This window comes from Diabrotica virgifera, chromosome 1, assembly GCF_917563875.1.
Source record: "Diabrotica virgifera virgifera chromosome 1, PGI_DIABVI_V3a".
Classification (NCBI taxonomy): Eukaryota; Metazoa; Arthropoda; class Insecta; order Coleoptera; family Chrysomelidae; genus Diabrotica; species Diabrotica virgifera.
In genome coordinates, this window is record NC_065443.1 from 316,884,791 (window position 1) to 316,905,513 (window position 20,723).

At 33.8% G+C, this 20,723-nt stretch overlaps 1 protein-coding gene across 3 annotated transcripts in view; it reads right to left on the reverse strand.

The window, feature by feature from the left end:
• The window catches only part of LOC126879267 (E3 ubiquitin-protein ligase RBBP6), an 80,409-nt gene that overhangs the window by 32,328 nt on the left and 27,358 nt on the right, over positions 1–20,723 (reverse strand). For 2 of the 3 annotated variants that reach the window (XM_050642340.1, XM_050642341.1), the window contains 2 exons: positions 18,507–18,641; positions 6,405–6,641 (listed from right to left, as the gene is read on the reverse strand). In XM_050642340.1, the coding sequence (XP_050498297.1) occupies positions 6,405–6,641; positions 18,507–18,641 (372 nt within the window). The remainder of the gene's footprint in view (positions 1–6,404; positions 6,642–18,506; positions 18,642–20,723) is intronic. The other variant, XM_050642342.1, reaches the window with a different exon arrangement.

Genomic DNA, 20,723 nt, shown 5'->3' on the forward strand with positions numbered 1-20,723 from the left:
AGGCCTTAAGCTACCTTTATTAGAATCTATGGAGAAGAATTCAAAAGTTATGGATATATTTACGAATGACCAACTTGAGACAAAGAGTTCTCCCCTCCACAACGTATTCAGTTAAATACCATTAGGTGTAAAGACCTACTAAAAATACATCTCTTGAGAAAACCACACTGTCGAAACAGGTGTAGTGGAAAACAATTATTTTGTGGAAGTGTAGAAAACGATATTTTTTGGTGTTTTATTCTTAGATACAATGAATGTCCATCAAGTCACGGTTGAATCCATCGTTTACTTAATATTTCGACGGAGAAAATAATTCCGTTCACACTTCTAGGTTCTTCTTAATTTAATTTTCGGAAATGGACTATTTCATTATGCCGCAAAGCAGTTAAGCGCGTAAAAAACTTGATGATCGCATAGCAGTGTTTTCAAAAATCACTTTTCTTGGATATAGATCGAACAATTACGTTTTTTATGTGGCTTTAATGCTTGAAATGATATCTTACGAGCCTTAATTAAAAATGGTTACCGCGAAAATTACATCGATAGGAGCAACCATAGACATCAATCTCCCGCTCAATCTCGATCCAAAAACTCAGACTCTCACCATACGAAATTAAAGACAGCTTTTTGTCAGTGGGTGCCACTGACAAAATCCTCAAATCAAGAGGAATAAAGATAATATTTACTCCCCAACAAAACTTTCATCTCCTGTCCGATCAGTCAAAGACAACATTCCAAATCACAAACACGGAACCTATGAAATTCTTGTGCCGACTGCTCCCAATTCTACATAGGCCCAACCAATCGTAGAACCCTAAATAGGATCTATGAACATTTCGTTTCTGTTCGCAATTCTGATTCAATTTCACCTCTAGATAAACTTCTCTTCATACAGGTCACAAAATTAATTTTGAAAACTCTAGAACCATAGCTCCTACTCGTTTATATAAACCAAGACTTCTCCTAAAGAAAACACCTACAAAATCGTAGTTAGAAATCTTCGCGCCAGCCCCAACCCAAACGCCGTGTCAGTGGAACACATATTCATCGATGGTATAAATAAACCGTCCTGCGTTCCCAGAAGCAGTAACTGGAAAATCAGCAAAGAAAGGACGGAATAACAGCTGAGAACTTCAGAACAGAGTGGTTTTGTGTTGCTTATAGAAAAAACAATAACTCCATATTGTATTCGTGATTTTCCGAAAGGCCTATGATAAGTGTCCAAGTCAACAACCTGTGAAAAGTAATGAAAAATTACGGAGTGGACGCCACCTCATAAATGCCGTAAAATCACTTTACGAAGACAATGCATGTAGAATAAAAATCAGAAAAAACTTCTGTCATTTAAAATCGATAAAGGACTTCTACAAGGATGCTGCCTGTCACCAGCCTTATTTAAACTTCATATAGATGATACACTAAAAAACTGAAACAAGAAATGTGGACAGATGGGAGTAAAAATTAATGAGAACTATATCCACAACCTTTTGTTTGCAGATAATCTACAGTCTACATGATAAAAAAGTTGGAATAATGGAATAAAATTTGGTTTGGTACTTTATTATGATAAAACGCAATACATGGTCATTGGAAACACTGCAGAAGACCTCGGGGTAAATCACGAATACAGGATCAGATAAAACGGATATATACAAGCATATATACGGATTAGATACAAGCAAAACTAAACACCAAATCTTTAAGACATTAGTGGAAAGCTGATCACTGTATGGCTCAGAGGCGAGGTTGAGAAATAAAGAATGAAAAACAGAATAAATGCAATAGAAATGGTGCTTTGGAGAAGTTGCAGATTACCACTAATGAATAAGTGAGAAATGAACGAATTAGAAAACTAATGAATGTGAGACATTAATGCCTGTTTGCACCAACAGATCTTAGCCTTAAGACGTGCCTTAAGCTTCGCTTACGAAACACACGTGTTGCACCATTGAGTCTTGAGTCATCAATTTTCAGCGTGTCACAATGGATTTCTACGTGGATTATATCTTAAACTTATCAGTTAAGACGTGCTAAGATAGACGAGCCCTATCTATAAGCTGAGCTGGGCTAAGCTGGAGCTTAAGATTTGTTGGTGCAACCAGGCATAAATGACGGAATAGAAAAACGAAAACTACTCTGGTATAGACAGATGCGAAGGATAAATGCGTCAAGAATACCGCTGGGAACATGGTGTTCGTCATTTGTCTTAAGCGATCGAGCTTAGAACACATATTGCACTGAAATAATCTTGTACGATACCGTTTGTAACCGTGGTAAACAGTGTATCATCACAAAACATTTAAGAATTAACTAGAACCGAATAAAACGTCGAACGTAAATCGACAATAAATCGTGGATTATAAAAAATGCGCAAGAAAAAGTACAAAAAACAGAAAATGAATTCATACTCTAAAGTTCAAACGCTTTATTCTTTAATATAAAAATAAATAAACATCACAATATGCGTATAAAAATATATAAAATATGTTTAATCACAGTTTTCGAAGTCTTTTATAGAGAAAAATCACAGTAAAATATCACAGTAAGTCTTGTTATTTGTCATAAATATATACAACATATTTCCTTTTTAGGAATATACTTTTTATAGGAGTATCGTATATTCAATATTTATTACATAACATTTTTGAAGTTGACACTTTTATCAGGCTTAAAAAATAAAGTAACCAGAAACATTACAGAAATGAATTTTTTTTTAAAAGTATGTGCATATTTATATTGAATATTGTCATTCAAAGACTCCTTCATTTCGATATATCAATTAAACAACTTCCAAAGGGAATTTATAAGTAAAAAGAATGTTACATGTTAAAAACAATCTGTGTCTGTATTCTTATATTTTGATATGTACAAACATGTTTGTATAACATATAGAAACAAAAAAGTTATTTTCTAAAACAGTGACACGAAAATGTTTCCATATGATGATGGATAGATGGGAATGATGGATAAATAGATGTGCCACAATTCTACTGATGATTCATGAGAAGAGAGGAGGGGGAGAGAAGAGAAATGGGGAAAGAGCGGTAAAAAGGGGAGAGGAGAAAATGAGAGAGAAGAAAGAAATAAGTGAGGGAAAGAGAGAAGTCAGCAGTAGGTAGAGAGGGGTATCTGTGTGTGTGAGAGTGATAGAGATACAGGAAATGAAGAAAAAAACAAGACAGAGACGAGAGGAAGAAAAGGGAAATGAGAGATAGAGAAGAAATAAGAAGAGAGTGAGAGAGAGAGAGAGAGATATATATAAACGGAGGAGACAGAGGTGTGAGAGAGTTGTTTGTCGAGAAAACTAAAATATCTAGGTAGTCCAGAAAGCCACTGCGCATCCGCTAGGAAAAATATTCTAATTCGGATTTTTTGCAAAATCTTACTCAAAAAGGACTCCTTTTAACAAATTTGCATGTTGCCAGGACCAAAAGGTGGTCAAAAATTTTTTAAACGTTTTTTTTTTGTTTTTTTCCTAAAATATTTTTTTTTGCATGGAAAAAAGTTTTTTTTAGGTTTTCTGGATCATTCCAAGCAGAAAAGGTCTTTAGTGACTTTTCTCTAAAAATGATAGTTTTTGACATATAAGCGATTAAAAATTGAAAAATTGCGAAATCGGCCATTTTTAACTCTCAAATGTGAAAAACTGAAAATTTGAATGTTGCCAAGGTAGGCACATATTCTTTAAACATCGATTGATAAAATCCCGAAGAGTTTTTTGCAATATAATATTCAAAACTCCTTTGTTTTTTAATTGCTAATCAAGCGTGCGCGGCACTATTTTCCACCGAGAGTATGGTGCAAATGAAAGAAATAAATTCGTTATTTCGTAAACCGGCGATTTTATGGAAAAATCCCGAAACAGGTCGATTTTTATTTTTAAGTTATGATATTGTGGCATATATGGTATACTAGTGACGTCGTCCGTCTGGGCGTGATGACGTAATCTATGATTTTTTTAAATAAGAATAGGGGTCGTGTGGCAGCTCATTTGAAAGGTTCTTCAATTCTCTATTCAGTAATGTAAACATTTACATAATTATTTATACAGGGTGTCCTTCTACTTCTTTTTTTGTCAAATAATTTAATTTAATAAAAATTTTTTGGACACCCTGTATAAATAATTATGTAAATGTTTATACTACTTAATAGAGAATTGAAGAACCTTTCAAATGAGCTAGCACACGAACCCTATTCGCATTTAAAAAAATCATCGATTACGTCATCATGCCCAGATGGATGACGTCACTAGTATACCATATATGCCACAATATCATAACTTAAAAATAAAAATCCACCTGTTTCGGAATTTTTCCTTAAAGGCGCCGGTTTACGAAATAACGAATTTATTCCTTTCATTTGCACCATACTGTCGGTGGAAAATAGTGTCGCGCACGCTTGATTAGCAATTAAAAAACAAAGGAGTTTTGAATATTGTATTGCAAAAAACTATTCGGGATTTCATCAATCGATGTTTAAACAATATCTACCTACCTTGGCAACATTCAAATTTTCAGTTTTTCACATAGTTTTTGAGGGTTAAAAATGGCCGATTTCGCAATTTTTCAATTTTTAATCGCTTATATGTCAAAAACTATCATTTTTAAAGAAAAGTCACTAAAGACCTTTTCTGTTTGGAATGATCCAAAAAACCTAAAAAAACTTTTTTTCCATGCAAAAAAAATAATTTTAGGAAAAAGACAAAAAAAACGTTTAAAAAATTTTTGACCACCTTTTGGTCCTGGCAACATACAAATTTGTTAAAAGGAGTCCTTTTTGAGTGAGATTTTGCAAAAAATCCGAATTAGAATATTTTTCCTAGCGGATGCGCAGTGGCTTTCTGGACTAAGGCCACATAATGAGAGGGGAAAAGTACTTCCTGCTAAGGCTCATAATCCAAGAAAAAATCTCGGGAAAGAGAAATGTGGGACGTAGGAGGATTTCCTGGTTGCGAAATTTAAGGGAGTGGTACGGGTGCAGTTCCATACAATAATTGTTAAGAGCTGCAGCAAACAAAGTCAAGATTGCTGTGATAGTAGCCAACCTCCGATAGGAGACGGTACTGCAAAAAGAAGAATGCTTGTTTGTAATTGATCAAACCTAAGGCAAGTTTACTTCACTGTTATGAAATTTTGACACTATGGACATCTACGAAATTTTGACAATATTGGCATTTCATACGTTAATTAAGTTATTTCGACGATTTCTTGTGTTTTCTGCATTATTCCTCTAATTTTTACCTTTTTAGTATGCTTTTATATAAAAAAGAGTGGTTTTTAGAACTCTTTAGCAACGTGTTAGTATAATATAATATTTATGGATGACCGTCGAAGGCCGACATGATCAACCAAAAAAAGAAGTATTTGGTGTTTTTTTTTCTAGTGAATTGGGTGTGAATCTGTCTTTTGAGTTCACTACTTCTAGTTTAAAAACAGGGTATAGCTCTGAGAACGCTCACCACGTGTTTAGGAAAACTATACTTTTTCGACCCAAACACTTAAAAATAAAACGTTATTAGGTCTAATTATTTGTCACTATTGTTTATAAAAGGCTAGAGTTAAAGTTCTAAAACATAATTTATTACAAACTTGTTCTATACCACACATTTGTCAGTCTTCCTTCCCTTCTGTCATGTCAGCCTCTTCTTAAAAGAGAATTGAGAAATGATTTTATAATGTTTTGTGTCTACTTAAGACAGTGTTTCTCTGCAACATTTATTTTATTTCGTCTATAATCTCTTGGAGTGAGTACTGGTCTATTGTATACTTGATAATTTCTTTATATTTAATATTTAACCAATGTTATCAAAAAACCAACTATAAACTGCAGCTGCCTTCAAGACACTCAAATGGTAAACATCTAAGGCCTACCCACATCATCTGGAGCTAACTACGTCCATCTTTATCCTCCACAGCAAGCGAGCAATCCAACAGTGCCATAAGTATCATTTTATTCTAAAGCTATAGGCAGGATTTGCTTGCATGTTTAAATATCATTTCATTATTTTGTCATTTATCATTGTCCCATTCTAAGGCTCATTGTTCACTTTTTCGACTACGATAAAACGAACTTACACTTGAGTGACTGCTAGGCAATGGCTTAATAATCGGCTCCCTTAGTTATTTGGATTTTTATTAAAACACTAACTCCTCAACTTTCTGTGGTTCAAATTTCAATAAGTTCAACTCTATTCAAAGTTACAAATTCTTAAAGAAAGTAAGAATCAAATCACTCGAATACGGTTCAAGACAAAAAAATTATTGACGATTAAAAACGGAAAATCTTTTTCATATTTATAAGTTGTCCAACCTTCAACATTCTTTTTACACATACTTTCCCGTATTGTTCTACTTTTCTTTATCTCCGATAACAACTCGTTTACAAGCATGAAATAGTGACAGTACCTGTTATTCTGGTGGTAGGTCTGCTGCGGCTGCGCCGAGTAATAGTTATCGCCGGCTCTCTGTTGGCCCCATTGCCCCTGCTGCCCTCTAGCGACGTTCTTATCCTCGAACCTGTCGTAGTATCTGTCGCGTTCTCTCGATTGACGCCGGTCTCGATCTCGGTTCCGCATCCTATCTCTGCGATCGTTTCGATCGAATTCTCGGTCGTCCTCGTACTCTCTGTCTCGATTGCGAGGCCTGAAACAACAGAAAAATACATATAAATCAAATCAAATTGTACAGTATGACGAAAATAATGAAAATATTGTTCTTATCCTGAAATTCTATATCGAAAATTATTACTCCAAAGTAAAACACGACCCAAAAATGTAGAAATACAACAAGGTGTTATAATCTAGCCTTTTCCTATAACCCATATTCATCTACACTTAACAATACTACCAAAATTGCCATATTGTTATGAGTGTATCCTGCATTATCTAAGGCGTAACGAAATAGAGGAGTATACAGTCCCTGCTCAATTTATTAGACTCACCATTCACTATTCAGTTCACTTCACCATCAGTTTTTTTAATTTCAAGCACCTTACAACTATCTTCAAAGTCATACGGAACTGCTGAATGGGTTAAATAACAATAATTACTTAATAGTCGTCTACATAATACAGAACTATGGGAAAGAACAAAGCAAACTAACATATCTACTACAGTCAAGGAAAAAAATGGAAATGGAATGGTCACACTTTGAGGATAGACCAAAGCAACATAGCAAGACAAGCACTTGAATACCAACCAGAGGGGAAATGAAAGAGAGGAAGATCAGACAACAGCTGGAAAAGAACAACGAAGAGAGAACACGAAAAAATTGGACTAAGATGGGGTGAAGTTAAACAGAGAACAAAAAATAGAAGAGAATGGAGGGAACCAGTACACAGTTTATCCAGACAATAAAAACAAAAGAAGATGTGCTGTCCCGGCCCGACAGCAATCTTACACTTTTGGCCAAGAAACGCATAAGCGTCCAATACTCCACATTGAGGGATGGAACTAGAGAGAGAGAGAGAGAGAGAGAGAGAGAGAGAGAGAATAGTCGTTTACATAATTAAGTTAAGAATGGTGAAACTTTTTGATTGAATTATGATAACTTGACAGATGGCAATAGAATGTGTTAAAAGTGCGCAATGACTCGACTTTTTTCAACTATAGTTTGTTAGTTAAATTAGTTATTGGTGTTCAATTTCCGTAAAATTTGCAGAGGTGAGTGTTAGTATTGTTCTATATTCTATATTAATGTTAGTTTATAATTTAGTTAATTTACATTAAGATATTAATAAAAATATGTTAATTTCTAAAAGACGAATATGTTTAATTGCAATTTTTTCATAAGAGTGATTGTAAAGATTTTTCTGTTAAATAAATCTCTACTGTTACTGCTCTATTAGAAAATACCACATCTAGTTAAAAAGAAACAACAACAAAATGCGGTGTATCTTAACCGTCAGTTCGAAGATTGAGTAAAAAACTTAAAGAAACATCCTGTTACGTCGGTTCGAATTGGTCAGTGTGGCAGAAAGGCTTTCAGTCACCCCCAGAAGGCGACGAATTTGAAAGAATTTGGCTGTAAAACACAGAAGAGTCACCAATAGGGAATAACTAGTTTTGATGGGAAATAAGCCGCACTTTTACTAAAAAAATGATTTTATTAACGTTTCGACGTCCAAATCGGATGCCGTTGTCAAAATACAAAAAATATTAATGAATTAAAACAAAAAATGTTGTTGCTTATTAAAAAATTCTTCTAATAATTTATTTAATCTGACTCATTTATATCGGCAATTGAGACATATATTATACCTTTTAAAGTAGAAGACTTTAAAATGATATTGCCAATATTTATGAGTTGCGCTCCTGGGCCGACTTTACTGAAAGATAGTTCATTCGATTACATGAAATCAAACCCAACTCAAGAATATCCGTCAGAAAAAAATCATAACATGTGCTCTGTCTTTAAAAAGACAACCACATGCAACGGTGACAGTAAAATTCTCGCGTTAGAGATTCCATAGTAAATCACGAGGGAAACCAGGAAAATCCTCAGTATAGAGATCCAAGTATAGTCCTGAATGAAACAGATAGTAAAAGGAGAAAAATCAAAGAAGCGGCTCTAATTAAGCTAAATGAAACCAACTGTCTCGCAAATTCCTTGGTAGAATGCGGTAGGATGTGGCTACCCATACTAAAAGAGGAAGTCAATAGAAAGGAAACACCACGATTAGTAAGTCAATAACATATCGAGTTATTACATATTTTATATTTTAGTATTATTTATATATCTATGTATTATTAATATTATTTATAATTTAAAATAACATGTAAATATTAAGGTCAGAATTTGGTATTAGTTTTGAGAGTAAACTAAAGTAAGACCTAATACTTACGATGTCGGGATAGTATTACGAGGTTTTTCTTGGTTTTTCCCTCGTCATAATGGTCTATTATCAAGGTTTTGAAACTGTTTTATTGTGACATGTCTAATTTAAGTATTATGTTTATATGCGCTGAGTCACAATTATTAGTGAAATGAAAATAACATTTTTAATTAACTAATATTTGACATTTCGATTTCCACTTCGGAAATCGTTCTCAAAAAAGATTAGATATTCTAAAAATCCTGGGTTGATTCTATAACCCAGCTTTATCAGGTTATGTACGTCTTTTCGAAAATGGATATTTGAATTTTCAAGTTACGAGTTACTCAATCTCACATTCATGCTCTAATTATACACTATAATGAACTAAGAACCGGATGCAAGAATTATATAAAAACCAAATTCAACACAAACACTACAGCTATACAATGCTAAAACAATCACTAAAAATGCTTTAAAAAAATGTTACAAAGAAAAGACAGTTTTATCAATATAATTTCAATAAAAATAGAAAAATAAAAATGTTGTCACTAAATACAAGCAATTGGACTTGTAAGTCCTAGTTTCAAACAAATATTAAAAAATTACAAGATCAAAATAAATTTATAAAATTCTTCTGGGTTAAAGCACACGTAGGAATAACAAACAATGAAATTGCAGACAAAATTGCCAAAGAAAGCATAGAAATGGGGGAACAGATAAATTGCCAATTAACTACGGATGGACAAATAAACATATCAAAACATAAAATGATGAGAAAATGGTCCTACTTGTGGCAAGAATACACCATTACAAATCCAACACGTTACACCAGAATAGAAACCAAATTGAGGAAAAAACATTGGTACAATAAGTTCGATTACAATCGCAAAAGCATAACCACTATTAGTAGAATGAAGTTTGGTCATGCATGTTATCCAGCACACTTACATAAAATCAAAATACTTGAGAGTGATCTTTGTGAAGTTTGTAATAAAATCGGTGACCTGGACCACATATTTTTTGATTGCCAAAAATATAGGGTTCAACCCAATGAGCTGTTCAGAAAACTTCTATTGAAAGCCCATATAACATAATGTATCTTCTTGCTTTAAACAGAAAAGAAATTTACGATTGTCTGTTATATTTCGTCAGAATAACAAAAATACAAATTTAATAGTACCTTTTGCTGCTACCTTATGTCTTTCCTTAATGTATATATACCTTATCTATCCGAGGCCTACCTTTGATCGTTTATAAAATGCCCTGATCGGCCCCTGGGCGAGAAGAGTGTAATCCTTGTGTCAAATCCTTGCCCTCTCTTTTACAAAATTTGTATCTGGCTGTGTGGGTTTTACCTTAAAGCCAAACAAAAAAAGAATGTGTGTGTACTTTGTACGCACGTAAGAAGATATTCTTCTATTATATAGCTAATTTAAACGAAGTAAATATACTTAACAGATTATTTGTATTTTATTTAAAAATTAAACTAACTTTCTTATCTACCACTTTCAAATTTTTTTTATTAAAATAACGAAAAATAAAAAAAAGTATGAATCGTCCAGGATTAGAACCCGCGACCTTCCGTGTGCTTCCGTTCTCTGTCCCACCGTTCTGCCAACTACGCCATCGAGCCACTTGAATTGACACGTAAGTTTCGGATATAATTACACAACACGGCGACAAACTGTAAAAATGTTATGCCTACATATTTTATTATTTTACTACAGGGAAACACAAATCCAAAAACACAAGAATTATAATAAATAATACATTTCCTAAAACCACTAATATATTCTTTTAATGACTTATTTGCACGGTTACAGATACATACATACCTATCTTGAAAGATTAGCAATGAACTACATACTGTCAGAACTACATACTGTTACTGTGCGCAGGCGCGTGGTTCACGTACAATTTTACCCTCAATCGATTCGCCGCTAAAGAAGAATATCTTCAAAAAAAAAGTCCTAGTTTTAATCCAAAAAGTAAAACCGGAAGTCGATATTTGAACTCTTCTTGTAACATTGCGTCGATTGATATATCATTTCACTAATTATGAGTAATTTTTGCCAATCCGGAAGATTGGCATAACTTTTTAACCGGAAATGATATCAAAACTGGAACTAAATTTTCCAGCTCGACTTTTCAATACACGTTGATTGAAATATCACATGTACTATTTCTGCGATTACAATGTGTCACTTCCGGATACAAAGTTTTAACCGGAACCGATATAAAAAAAACCGACACTTTCCTGAAGAATTTCCTGGCTGAGAAACTTAAGAGAGAGTGGTATAGTTGCAGCTCAGTAGATCTTTTCAGAGCCACCGCCAATAAGGTACGGATAGCTGTGATGATAGCCAACCTCCGATAAGAGAAGGAACTACAAAAAGAAGAAGATATAAAAACCGGAAGTATATATTTATTATCGTCTTGCTAAGGTGCGTCTAATAATATATCGCTTCTACTATTTCGGCGACTTTAAAACAATACTTCTAATTGCAATTCTGAGACTGGAAGGTTGAGATAAAATTTCTCACCTCTAATACCATCTTTGGATTATAACCTTTCATTCGACAACTCATTCGTCATTCTATCTGTCCTAATAACGGACGAGTTGTGTTTACGGATGTGACAGACAGGCATGGATAATCCAAGGTTTTCACATTTTAATGTTGTAAAATGGACGAAAACAGTAATAAGTGTTTCATACAGTGGCGGCGCCTGGTGTAAAATATTGGGGGTGCACACATAATGTTAATATATAAAAAGACCTTGAGACCCTATTTCCGTAGGTAAAGGTTTTGGAGTGTCTTCAAATTGTAAAAATCAAAGGACCTTATTAAAAATTACAATAAATAATGTATTTTATTGACTTAAAATTATAATTTAGTGTTTAAATGTTACAAGCAAGTTTTCTAACGAAAGTCAGTCGCCTGTTATTTTTTAGATAAATTATTCTCAAACAAATTCAGTAAAATTTGGAATTTCTTGAATAATTTTTTTTGTTGAAAACATTGCGAGTGCAGTTAATCGATCCTGGCCCACAGCTATTCTAAGGAAAGTTTTGATACGTTTCAATGCAGAGAGACATCGTTCTGTTTCTGCAGTTGTCACTGGCATCGTAACAAGTACATAATTGGAGAATTCCAATCTGGAATTCCAACTGGATAGTTAAAATCGTATCTTCTATTTTATTCATTATGCTTTCTCTTCTCCAAATATGTGCTTCACACCTACACAATTTGTAAGTTTTTACACAAATCTCCATTTTAAATAATCATTTATAATCCCGACGTTTGCACTTTGGTACATTCTTAATTAACAAATTTGGTTTCGGCATTTTTAATTTTTCTTCTAAATATAATGAAGAAAATTTAATTGATTTTAAATATTCCACGCTAACATTTACGTCCACAAACCCTTCCATTCTTAATATAGTTCCGAAATTCGAACTTCATGAAAGCAAAATTTAAACATACGTGTGCCGTGCACGTTGAAAACACCAAAGATCATGCCATAAGATCACATCCAACTTGTGATCCTGTGGCCATCTAAACTTGTGGGCTATAGCGGGTAGCGGGGTGGGTGGTGACGCTCTTACTCGAGCGGTTAACGGTGCGAAGTTATCATCCGTGGGATTATCCTCATCCGTCTTTAAGGCCACAACTAGATCTCTTACAAGTTTCCGGCGCCAAAAGGCTCAAAACAATACGACTTTGGAAGGCAGCAGTTTAAAATGTTTGTCGCACGAGCCCTTATAGACCGGTCTAGTTAGACTCAAAAATAGGAGTGAGGCTACAATAATTACCATCAAGCTGAAAATTGGCAGGATTGTTCAAAATACCATCATAAATGAAATCTAAAAAGTCCTCATAAATCCGACCCCTGCTAAAAATTTCACGCGGGGTCAAAGGTCACCAAATATGGTTTTTAGCGATTTTCAGCGAAACGGTAAGTTTTATCGTAAAATTAGCTCTAACAAAAAATGTAGATTAGATAATTATCTATAAAAAATATCTTAATAGTTTTCTTCCTAAGAGGCACTGTTTTTGAGATACAACGATTCAAAGAGTTGAGAGACTTCTAATCGTCATAATATAAATATGTATTAGTACACCAGGTATATACATCACTGAAGCTGTAATACAAGTAAACATAATATTCTACGGTCAACTTAACTTATATTACACATAATAATATAAGATTATAAATATGATAATGTTTCTACTATACAGCTTGCGGTCTACCGAGGGATGCAATCCATAAGCTGTATTATATTACAGTGCCAACAAAAAAATCTTTACAAAGTGAATGTAACGCGAAAATAATAAGAATTATTTGAATTTTACGGCTTAATCCCAACAAAAATACACAACAAAATACAACAAATGACAAAGTATTAACTTATAATAATTCTTTTTATTTATGCGCCTTAGTTCAATTTGCAAAGATGGTTTTGTCGGAATAAACACGTTCGTCAGCTAATCTAATCAGCCTACCTATTCTCTTCTCCGAAGGGTTTGAACATAATAATGAAAGACAACTTTCTAGGCAAAATGTTTATTGCTAAGTACTAATAAATACTTATGCAAATTACACCGTAATTTTCCTGGGTGGCGAAATCCTTCAGGTAGATGACACCCTCGAGGTATTAATTAGTCTTGAGTACTACTCCGGAGTGAAAATACGTGTTAAACCTATATTTTTTTTATCGTGTATTTCGTGTTATTTTCATTGTTATAACAAAAATGTCAGAATATTGTTTTATTTGCGCGTATTTGCTCGTATTATTTGACGTAATGATAATTGAAACAACCATAGAGCAATTCAATTTAACAAATACAACTATTGTTGTAGGTGAAGATGTAGACTTGCTCGTATTACTCACTGGTAGAACTCCAATCGAAAAAACTATCTTTTTTTTTAAACCTGGAAAAGCTCAACACCAATCCGAAATTTATTCATCGAAAAGTTTATCTACTTTTGCAAAATGTCAAAATCATATACTATTTTTACACGCAATAACTGGCTGTGATACGACATCTGCATTTTTCAGGAGGGGTAAAACGACTGTTTTTAAAATGTTTGAAAAACAAGATTTACTTGAATGCGCTGAAGTTTTAAAAAAAACTAATTCAACTCCACAAGAAGTTATTTCCAACGGAATTAGCTTTCTTCTCTCTATGTATGGAGCGCCTAAGAAAACTACGTGCTTAGATAAGTTTCGATATGCATGTTTTTTTAAAAGTACTCGAAACAAAAAACAAGTGCAGTTATCTTGTCTTCCTCCAACCTCAGCGGCTGCTCATCAACAACTTTTTCGGGTATATTACCAAGTTCAAGTGTGGCTTGGTTATCAGCTAGATCCAAAAGACTGGGGATGGAAATTAGTCGACAGTTCATTAGAACCAATTGAAACTTTACTCCCCCCTGCGCCGGAAAAACTCCTGAACACAATTTTTTGCAACTGTAAAAAGGGATGTAGCGCTAAATGTGGTTGCAAAAAAGTTGGACTGTTTTGTTCGGTAGCATGCACTAATTGTCAAAACCGGTCGTGCTCCAATGTTGAATCACCAACAATTGAGGATTCATTTGATTCTATCGAGGAGCCATGCGATGTGTCATTATTGGGACAATTTACTTGCACCCAGGATGAACAAGAAGAAGAAGAAGAACAACAACAAGAAGAAGAAGAACTAGAAGATGAAGAAGAACAATGAGAAGAAGAACAAGGGAAGCAGAAGTATTAGAAAATTATGAACCAGTTTGATAAATTTCCCTTTTTTTAATTTATACCGCTTTATATAAAGTTTAATCATTTATAACCCTTGCCAATATCAATTATTAAATAGCTTTACATTAAACAGAATCATAACAGATCTGTGGAAAAGGCCTACTGGGGAAACCACGTTAAAAAAACGCGCTAAGTACACTACCTCAAAGGTGGTGTGGAAACGTGTGCGCATATTATGACGATTACCGCTTTTTGAATCGTTGTATCTCAAAAACGGTGGCTCCCAGGAAAAAAAGTAATAAGGCATTTTTTATAGATAATTATCTAATCTACATTTTTTGTTAGCACTAATTTTACCATAAAACTTACCGTTTCGCTGAAAATCGCTAAAAACCATATTTGGTGACCTTTGACCCGCGTAAAATTTTTAGCAGGGGTCGGATTTATGAGGACTTTTTAGATTTCATTTATGATGGTATTTTTAACAATTCTGCCAATTTTCAGCTTGATGGTAATTTTTGTAGCCTCGGATGCGTAAGTTGACCGGAGTACTTATTTCCGATTTTATCGATTTACGGTGAAATCGATTATTGACTTAGACGAACGTAAAAGAACATTATAATCTCCGATGTTGGAACTCAAAATCCTAGATAGAACACTTATATACATGGCAGGGTTATTGTACACCCATACCTCGCTATACGGCCGCTCTTTATACGGCATTTCGCTATAACGGTCCTCTTCAATTAAGGCACGTTTTCGATTTACGGCCTAAAATGTTTCGCTATAACGGCCAAAAAATCTTTTTCTATGTCGATATACATATCTACATTATGGAAAATTATATTAACTCGATCTTGAAAAAAATGGAAAAACTTACTGACAAATGAAAAACTGATTATATGGAATAAGCACAATAATAAAATGGAGAATGCCCATAAGTCAAATGACTATCCAGGAAAAACCTGTAAAAAGTATTTTCGAAAATTTGAAGAATGGTGAAACCGATGAATCTGCTGATCATGTCACATTTCAAGCAAGCCGGGGATGGTTTGAAAAATTTAAAATTCGATTTAATTTGCATCATTTGAAATTGAAAGGGGAAACGCTTAGCGCCAATGAGGTCGCAACTAAGGAGTATCCCAACATCTTAAAGGAAATTTGAGAGAGGTATGTATTTATAAACCTGGACAAGTGTTTAACGTAGACGAAACAAAGAAAAATTTTTAAGCTAAAACAACTTTATTAGTAAATATATTTTTCCGAAAATCCAAGGCCTCTTAAAGGACTAAATAAAAATCAATTACCCGTCATATGGAGGTCAAACAAGAAAGCTTGGACGAATAAAACTACTTTTGAGGATTGGTTCAAAAATCACTTTTGTACAGAAGCAAAAAAATATTTGCAAGACACTAACTTAAGCAACAAGGCTTTGCTAATTTTGGATACTCAGGGCATCCTACAAATTTATCCGAACAATGAAATAAAAGGATAAAATGCATTTTAAATTATTATAAACCATAATGTTACATATTCAACAAAGGAACCGATCCCATTGAATTTGTATGAATTTGAATTAGAATACTTGATTCATTATACGGCTTTTCGCTTTGCGGCCAAGTTTCATGGAACGTATCTAGGCCGTTCAGCGAGGTATGGGTGTACTTGGTACAGTAGTTTCCACGCTACGATCTGTTCAGATTTGGCCTTCAGCTTGAGAGCTGAAGACCAGATTTGTTTTATAGGTTTGACGAATCTCTAGTGTATAATAAATGACAATTCCTAGGTAAGGTGGGTATTCCTTTGAAGAAGCAATAGCAAAAAAGGATCTCCCAAGATATATAATTTCAAATTCTCTAAGTACTTCAGTATAGAATGCGACAGTCTAGTTTTACCCTAACGGTTTTAACATCTGATGGTGTTCGAACCGAGAACGCATACCATATCACGAGTACCCATTGCATATGTGGTTCAATGGTTATTGGATTGACCGATTCATCAACATCAACCACAACTATGTATATCCGAAATAAATCTGCGGCTTTGAATTCGAATTCTTGAGTGGATCCATATCTTGGCTACATAATGAGAGGAGAACAGTACTCCCTGCTAAGGCTCACAATACAAGGAAAAATCTCGGTAAAGAGAAATGTGGGACGTAGGAGGATTTCCTGGTTGTGAAATTTAAGGGAGTGGTACGGGTGCAGTTCAATACAATGCAATTCAGAGCTGCAGTCAACAAAGTTAAGATTGCTGTAGCCAAACTCCGATAGAAGACGGTACTGCAAGAAGGAGAAGAGTGGATCCAGTCGGTGGATGGATGAGTGGTACGATTGTAGTACAGTGGAACCCCGATAAGTCGGCCCCCGATAACCCGGAAGTCCGGCTAACCCGGACCGATTTTTATCAGACAAAAATTACAACAATAAAAATGTATGTCCTTTATGCTGGATTTTCCAATTTCTTTTCAACATCTTAAAATATTTTCTTTTATCTTTCCTTATAAACATATTGTTCGAATACTATATAATCTTATATTTTTCAGGCTAATTTTATTGATCATAATAAACTTTCTTCTAAAAATTTGTCGTTTTAGCGAATTCCTATGTAGTTCATTCGTTTCAATTTTCAATGTCAAACACATTATACAATGAGAGATAATGCGTATTTGTGTAATTTGATACATAATATACCTTAGTAAAAATAACTGGCATGGCAGACAACGCTCATTCTCGTGTTATCGAAACCAATAGGCATCTGTAGTATCCTTTATTTACTTGAAACTGTCTAGCATTGTTTAGAAAAGACTATTAAAAAATTATTTTTCAAACAATGGTCTTAGTCTTCACTCTTATTAAATAACATAAGTTCGTTCTCGTTGCGAGACGGTATTGTGTGTGTGTAGTAAAGTCTCATTGTTCGTTCCGCGTAAATATATTCAGATTTTGTTGTGTTTGCGTGATTTTTTGTCTACGTAATGACAATAAAACTTAAAATGCTGTTTTTGTTTCAAAATGATAACAAAAGACAGTTTGGACAATCGGTGCAAAGCTAAGAAAGCTAAAAATGAGACTCTCGACGACGCTTTGTATGTGTGGAACGCGAACGTGATTTACAAGTGTCTGTGTGCCAATTATAACGGAGTTTATCTGTAAGCATACCATATTTTAATAATTTTTACCATTTTTTCCGGCTAACCCGAATTTTCGATAACCCGGATCGGCCGCGGTCCCGATTAATCCGAGTTAACGGCGTTCCACTGTACTCTCTTTTCGAAAATATAGACGTATAATACATTTCTGCGATGAAGAAGTGCTTTCTATTCGTTGTTTTAGTGCATTATTACAAAATTGGCATATGAAATCGCCCCTAAAGAAGGAATTTTCTGTTTGTAAAGGTAGAGACCAACTACTCTTTGAATGAAGAAGATGGAGGAAATAAAAACAAGATCTTCTGTAGCCCTGATGCCTTCAGTGTAATAGATATCTTCGATTATTTGAATTACAAAGTCCCAGAAGCTACAGAAGTCCCCGGAGTAGGCCCAATCACTCTCTGTGACATACCAAAACCACAACCACAGAAATTCATACCAAAAGGGATTTGAAGCAGAGGATCCTTCACCTTCGACTACCGAAGCCCTCTGCACCGAGTATGAGACAAGAAGGGATATGTCGACCCCTTTTGCTGACGAGACGACACTAACCCTTGGTCCACTGATAGTATATTGCTTGATGACGCTCATTCATTGACCTCTTCTGGAAGAGGACTACATATATTACCAACAGTGACATAATTATACGAAAACACTATGAAAATGTTACTTTCAGACAGGTATACGCATTTTTAAGATATACTTATACTATTAATACTTACAGATACATTTGATCGGTTCTGTACAATTCTATACAAGTGATACATAGTATATCAAACATCTACACATGCATAAACTAACCTTGGAGGTGATCTTATGGGCGACCTATATCTAGAACCTCTTCGAGGAGGTATAGGGGCCGGAGAACGCCTCGCAGGTGACAATTGCCTGTGCGGCGAACCTCCCATACTTCTCGAAAACGACCTCGATCGAGACCTACAAGCGCAAGAGGAAACATTTAAAAACAAAAACGATTTGTTGCACACATGAAATACATTTATCAAATTAATTCGTTTGGGAAACTCAAATTCTAAAAAATTGTAAAATGTGTCAAGGAAAGCCAAGACAGTTAAAAAATATTTGGTGGTAGGACTCGAACGTGTCACAACTAGAGTTACTTTGGGATATCTACTTCTGATATACAGAGTGAGTTTTATGTATGGAATTTCGGAAACGGCTTCAACGATTTTTATACATTTAAGTGTGTAAGGGCTTTGTGATGTAGCCGATATTATGGTGGTATTTACTTTCTGAATTCAAATGGATCACCCTGTATATATTTTTTGTGTTTTGAAGTCCTTAAGATACAATAATTAATAATTAATTATATAATTAATAATAATAATCCTAAACAATACAAACATTTTATTTTGACAAAAGGCACAAGATATACATTGCTAGAACCCGATATTCGAAAAAATTACTGGTTTAAAAATTACGATTATCCGAGAAGTTTCATAACAACCATATCTCGGATGAAATTTGGACATGCTTGCTATCCGGCACATTTATACAAAATAAAAATAATTGATAACAATCTTTGTGATATTTGCAATGAAACGGCGGACTTAGATCATATATTTTTTAATTGTAAGAAGTACACACATCAGTCGGACATTCTTACAAAAAATTTAAGAAGTTTAAACGTTTACGGTCCCTATAATGTTATGTATCTTTTGGCTTTGAGTGATAAACGAATTTTTAATTTTATTTTGTTTTTCCTATATGATTGTAAAATTAAATATAGATTAGGCTTGTAACCTTAAATGTCTTTCCTTTTGATTTCCTACATGCTGCCTTACCGTGTGGGGTGGGTATGTAGGTAATCAATAATTAATAAAAAATGATAAGAAAAACCCTTGGATGAGAAAAGTGTAATCCTTGTCCTTATCCCAAAATGTTTATTAAGATTAACACATATATCTATTCTTAACAAAAAGGTCGGTCAGACTTAGATAACCTTTACTTAGATTACTATTTAGATAATTTAGATAAGATATATTATGTTTATTTATGTTTTCTTTATATTATGTATAATTGTTTTGTTTGTATTATGTTTATATTATGTACTACTTTTACTTTGTTTCTGGCCGCATGGTCTTATCCTAAAGCCATTAAAAAAAGTCCTTAAGAAATACTTATCATTTTTCATGGCATGGTCCCTGTTAGACCAGGCTGTACCGTCGCCACCGTTAGGTAAATTATTCCGATTCGTTTTTTTTGCACAAACTTACTCAAAAAGAGGTAGTTATAACAAATCCACAGGGTGCCGGGAGGTGCCGCTGTCGGAAATTGTGCAAACAATTTTTTTTAAACAAATTCAAAAAATCAATATTTTCACTTCGGACAATTTTTTTTAGATTCTTTGGGTCATTCTGAGCAAAAATATTGAGGCTATGTTATTAAAAGGTAAACATTGTAAGTAGGCAGTACATAAAATTAATTATTAAAATGCAGTATTACAAGTAAAATACAATTATTAATTAAATACACTTTAATAATAGGGAACTTGACATTTGTTTATTTATTATATTTGTCTATATACAGGGTGATTGATTAGTAGGGTAAAGCTCAATAGCTCCGCTATAGTAATAGATAGCAATAAAAGTTAATAACAAAAATTTTAGCCACCTTTGAGCTTCACATTACAAAATTAGTTAGAATGTTACAGGGTGTTCGATAACACAGTGGCAGACCAAACTTATGTTTTTTTTAAATGGAACACCCTATATTTTATTTTAAATTCGTAATCCAGTTAACTTCTCCATCACAAAAATATAAAGCTTTGTTATGTTATACAGGGTATTTACAAAGTTATAACCAATTTTATATGAAAATCGTAACAAGTTCAACTCCCTGTATAAATAAAAATAAGCAAAACAACAATGGTTTATTAATGCCATATTTTTTAACGTATTGTCAAAATTTTCAAGAATGGTCGATATTGCTAATTTTCTTTATATCAAATACAGGATGAGTCAAAACGCAAGTACATTATATTCTCAGTAATTTTAAATG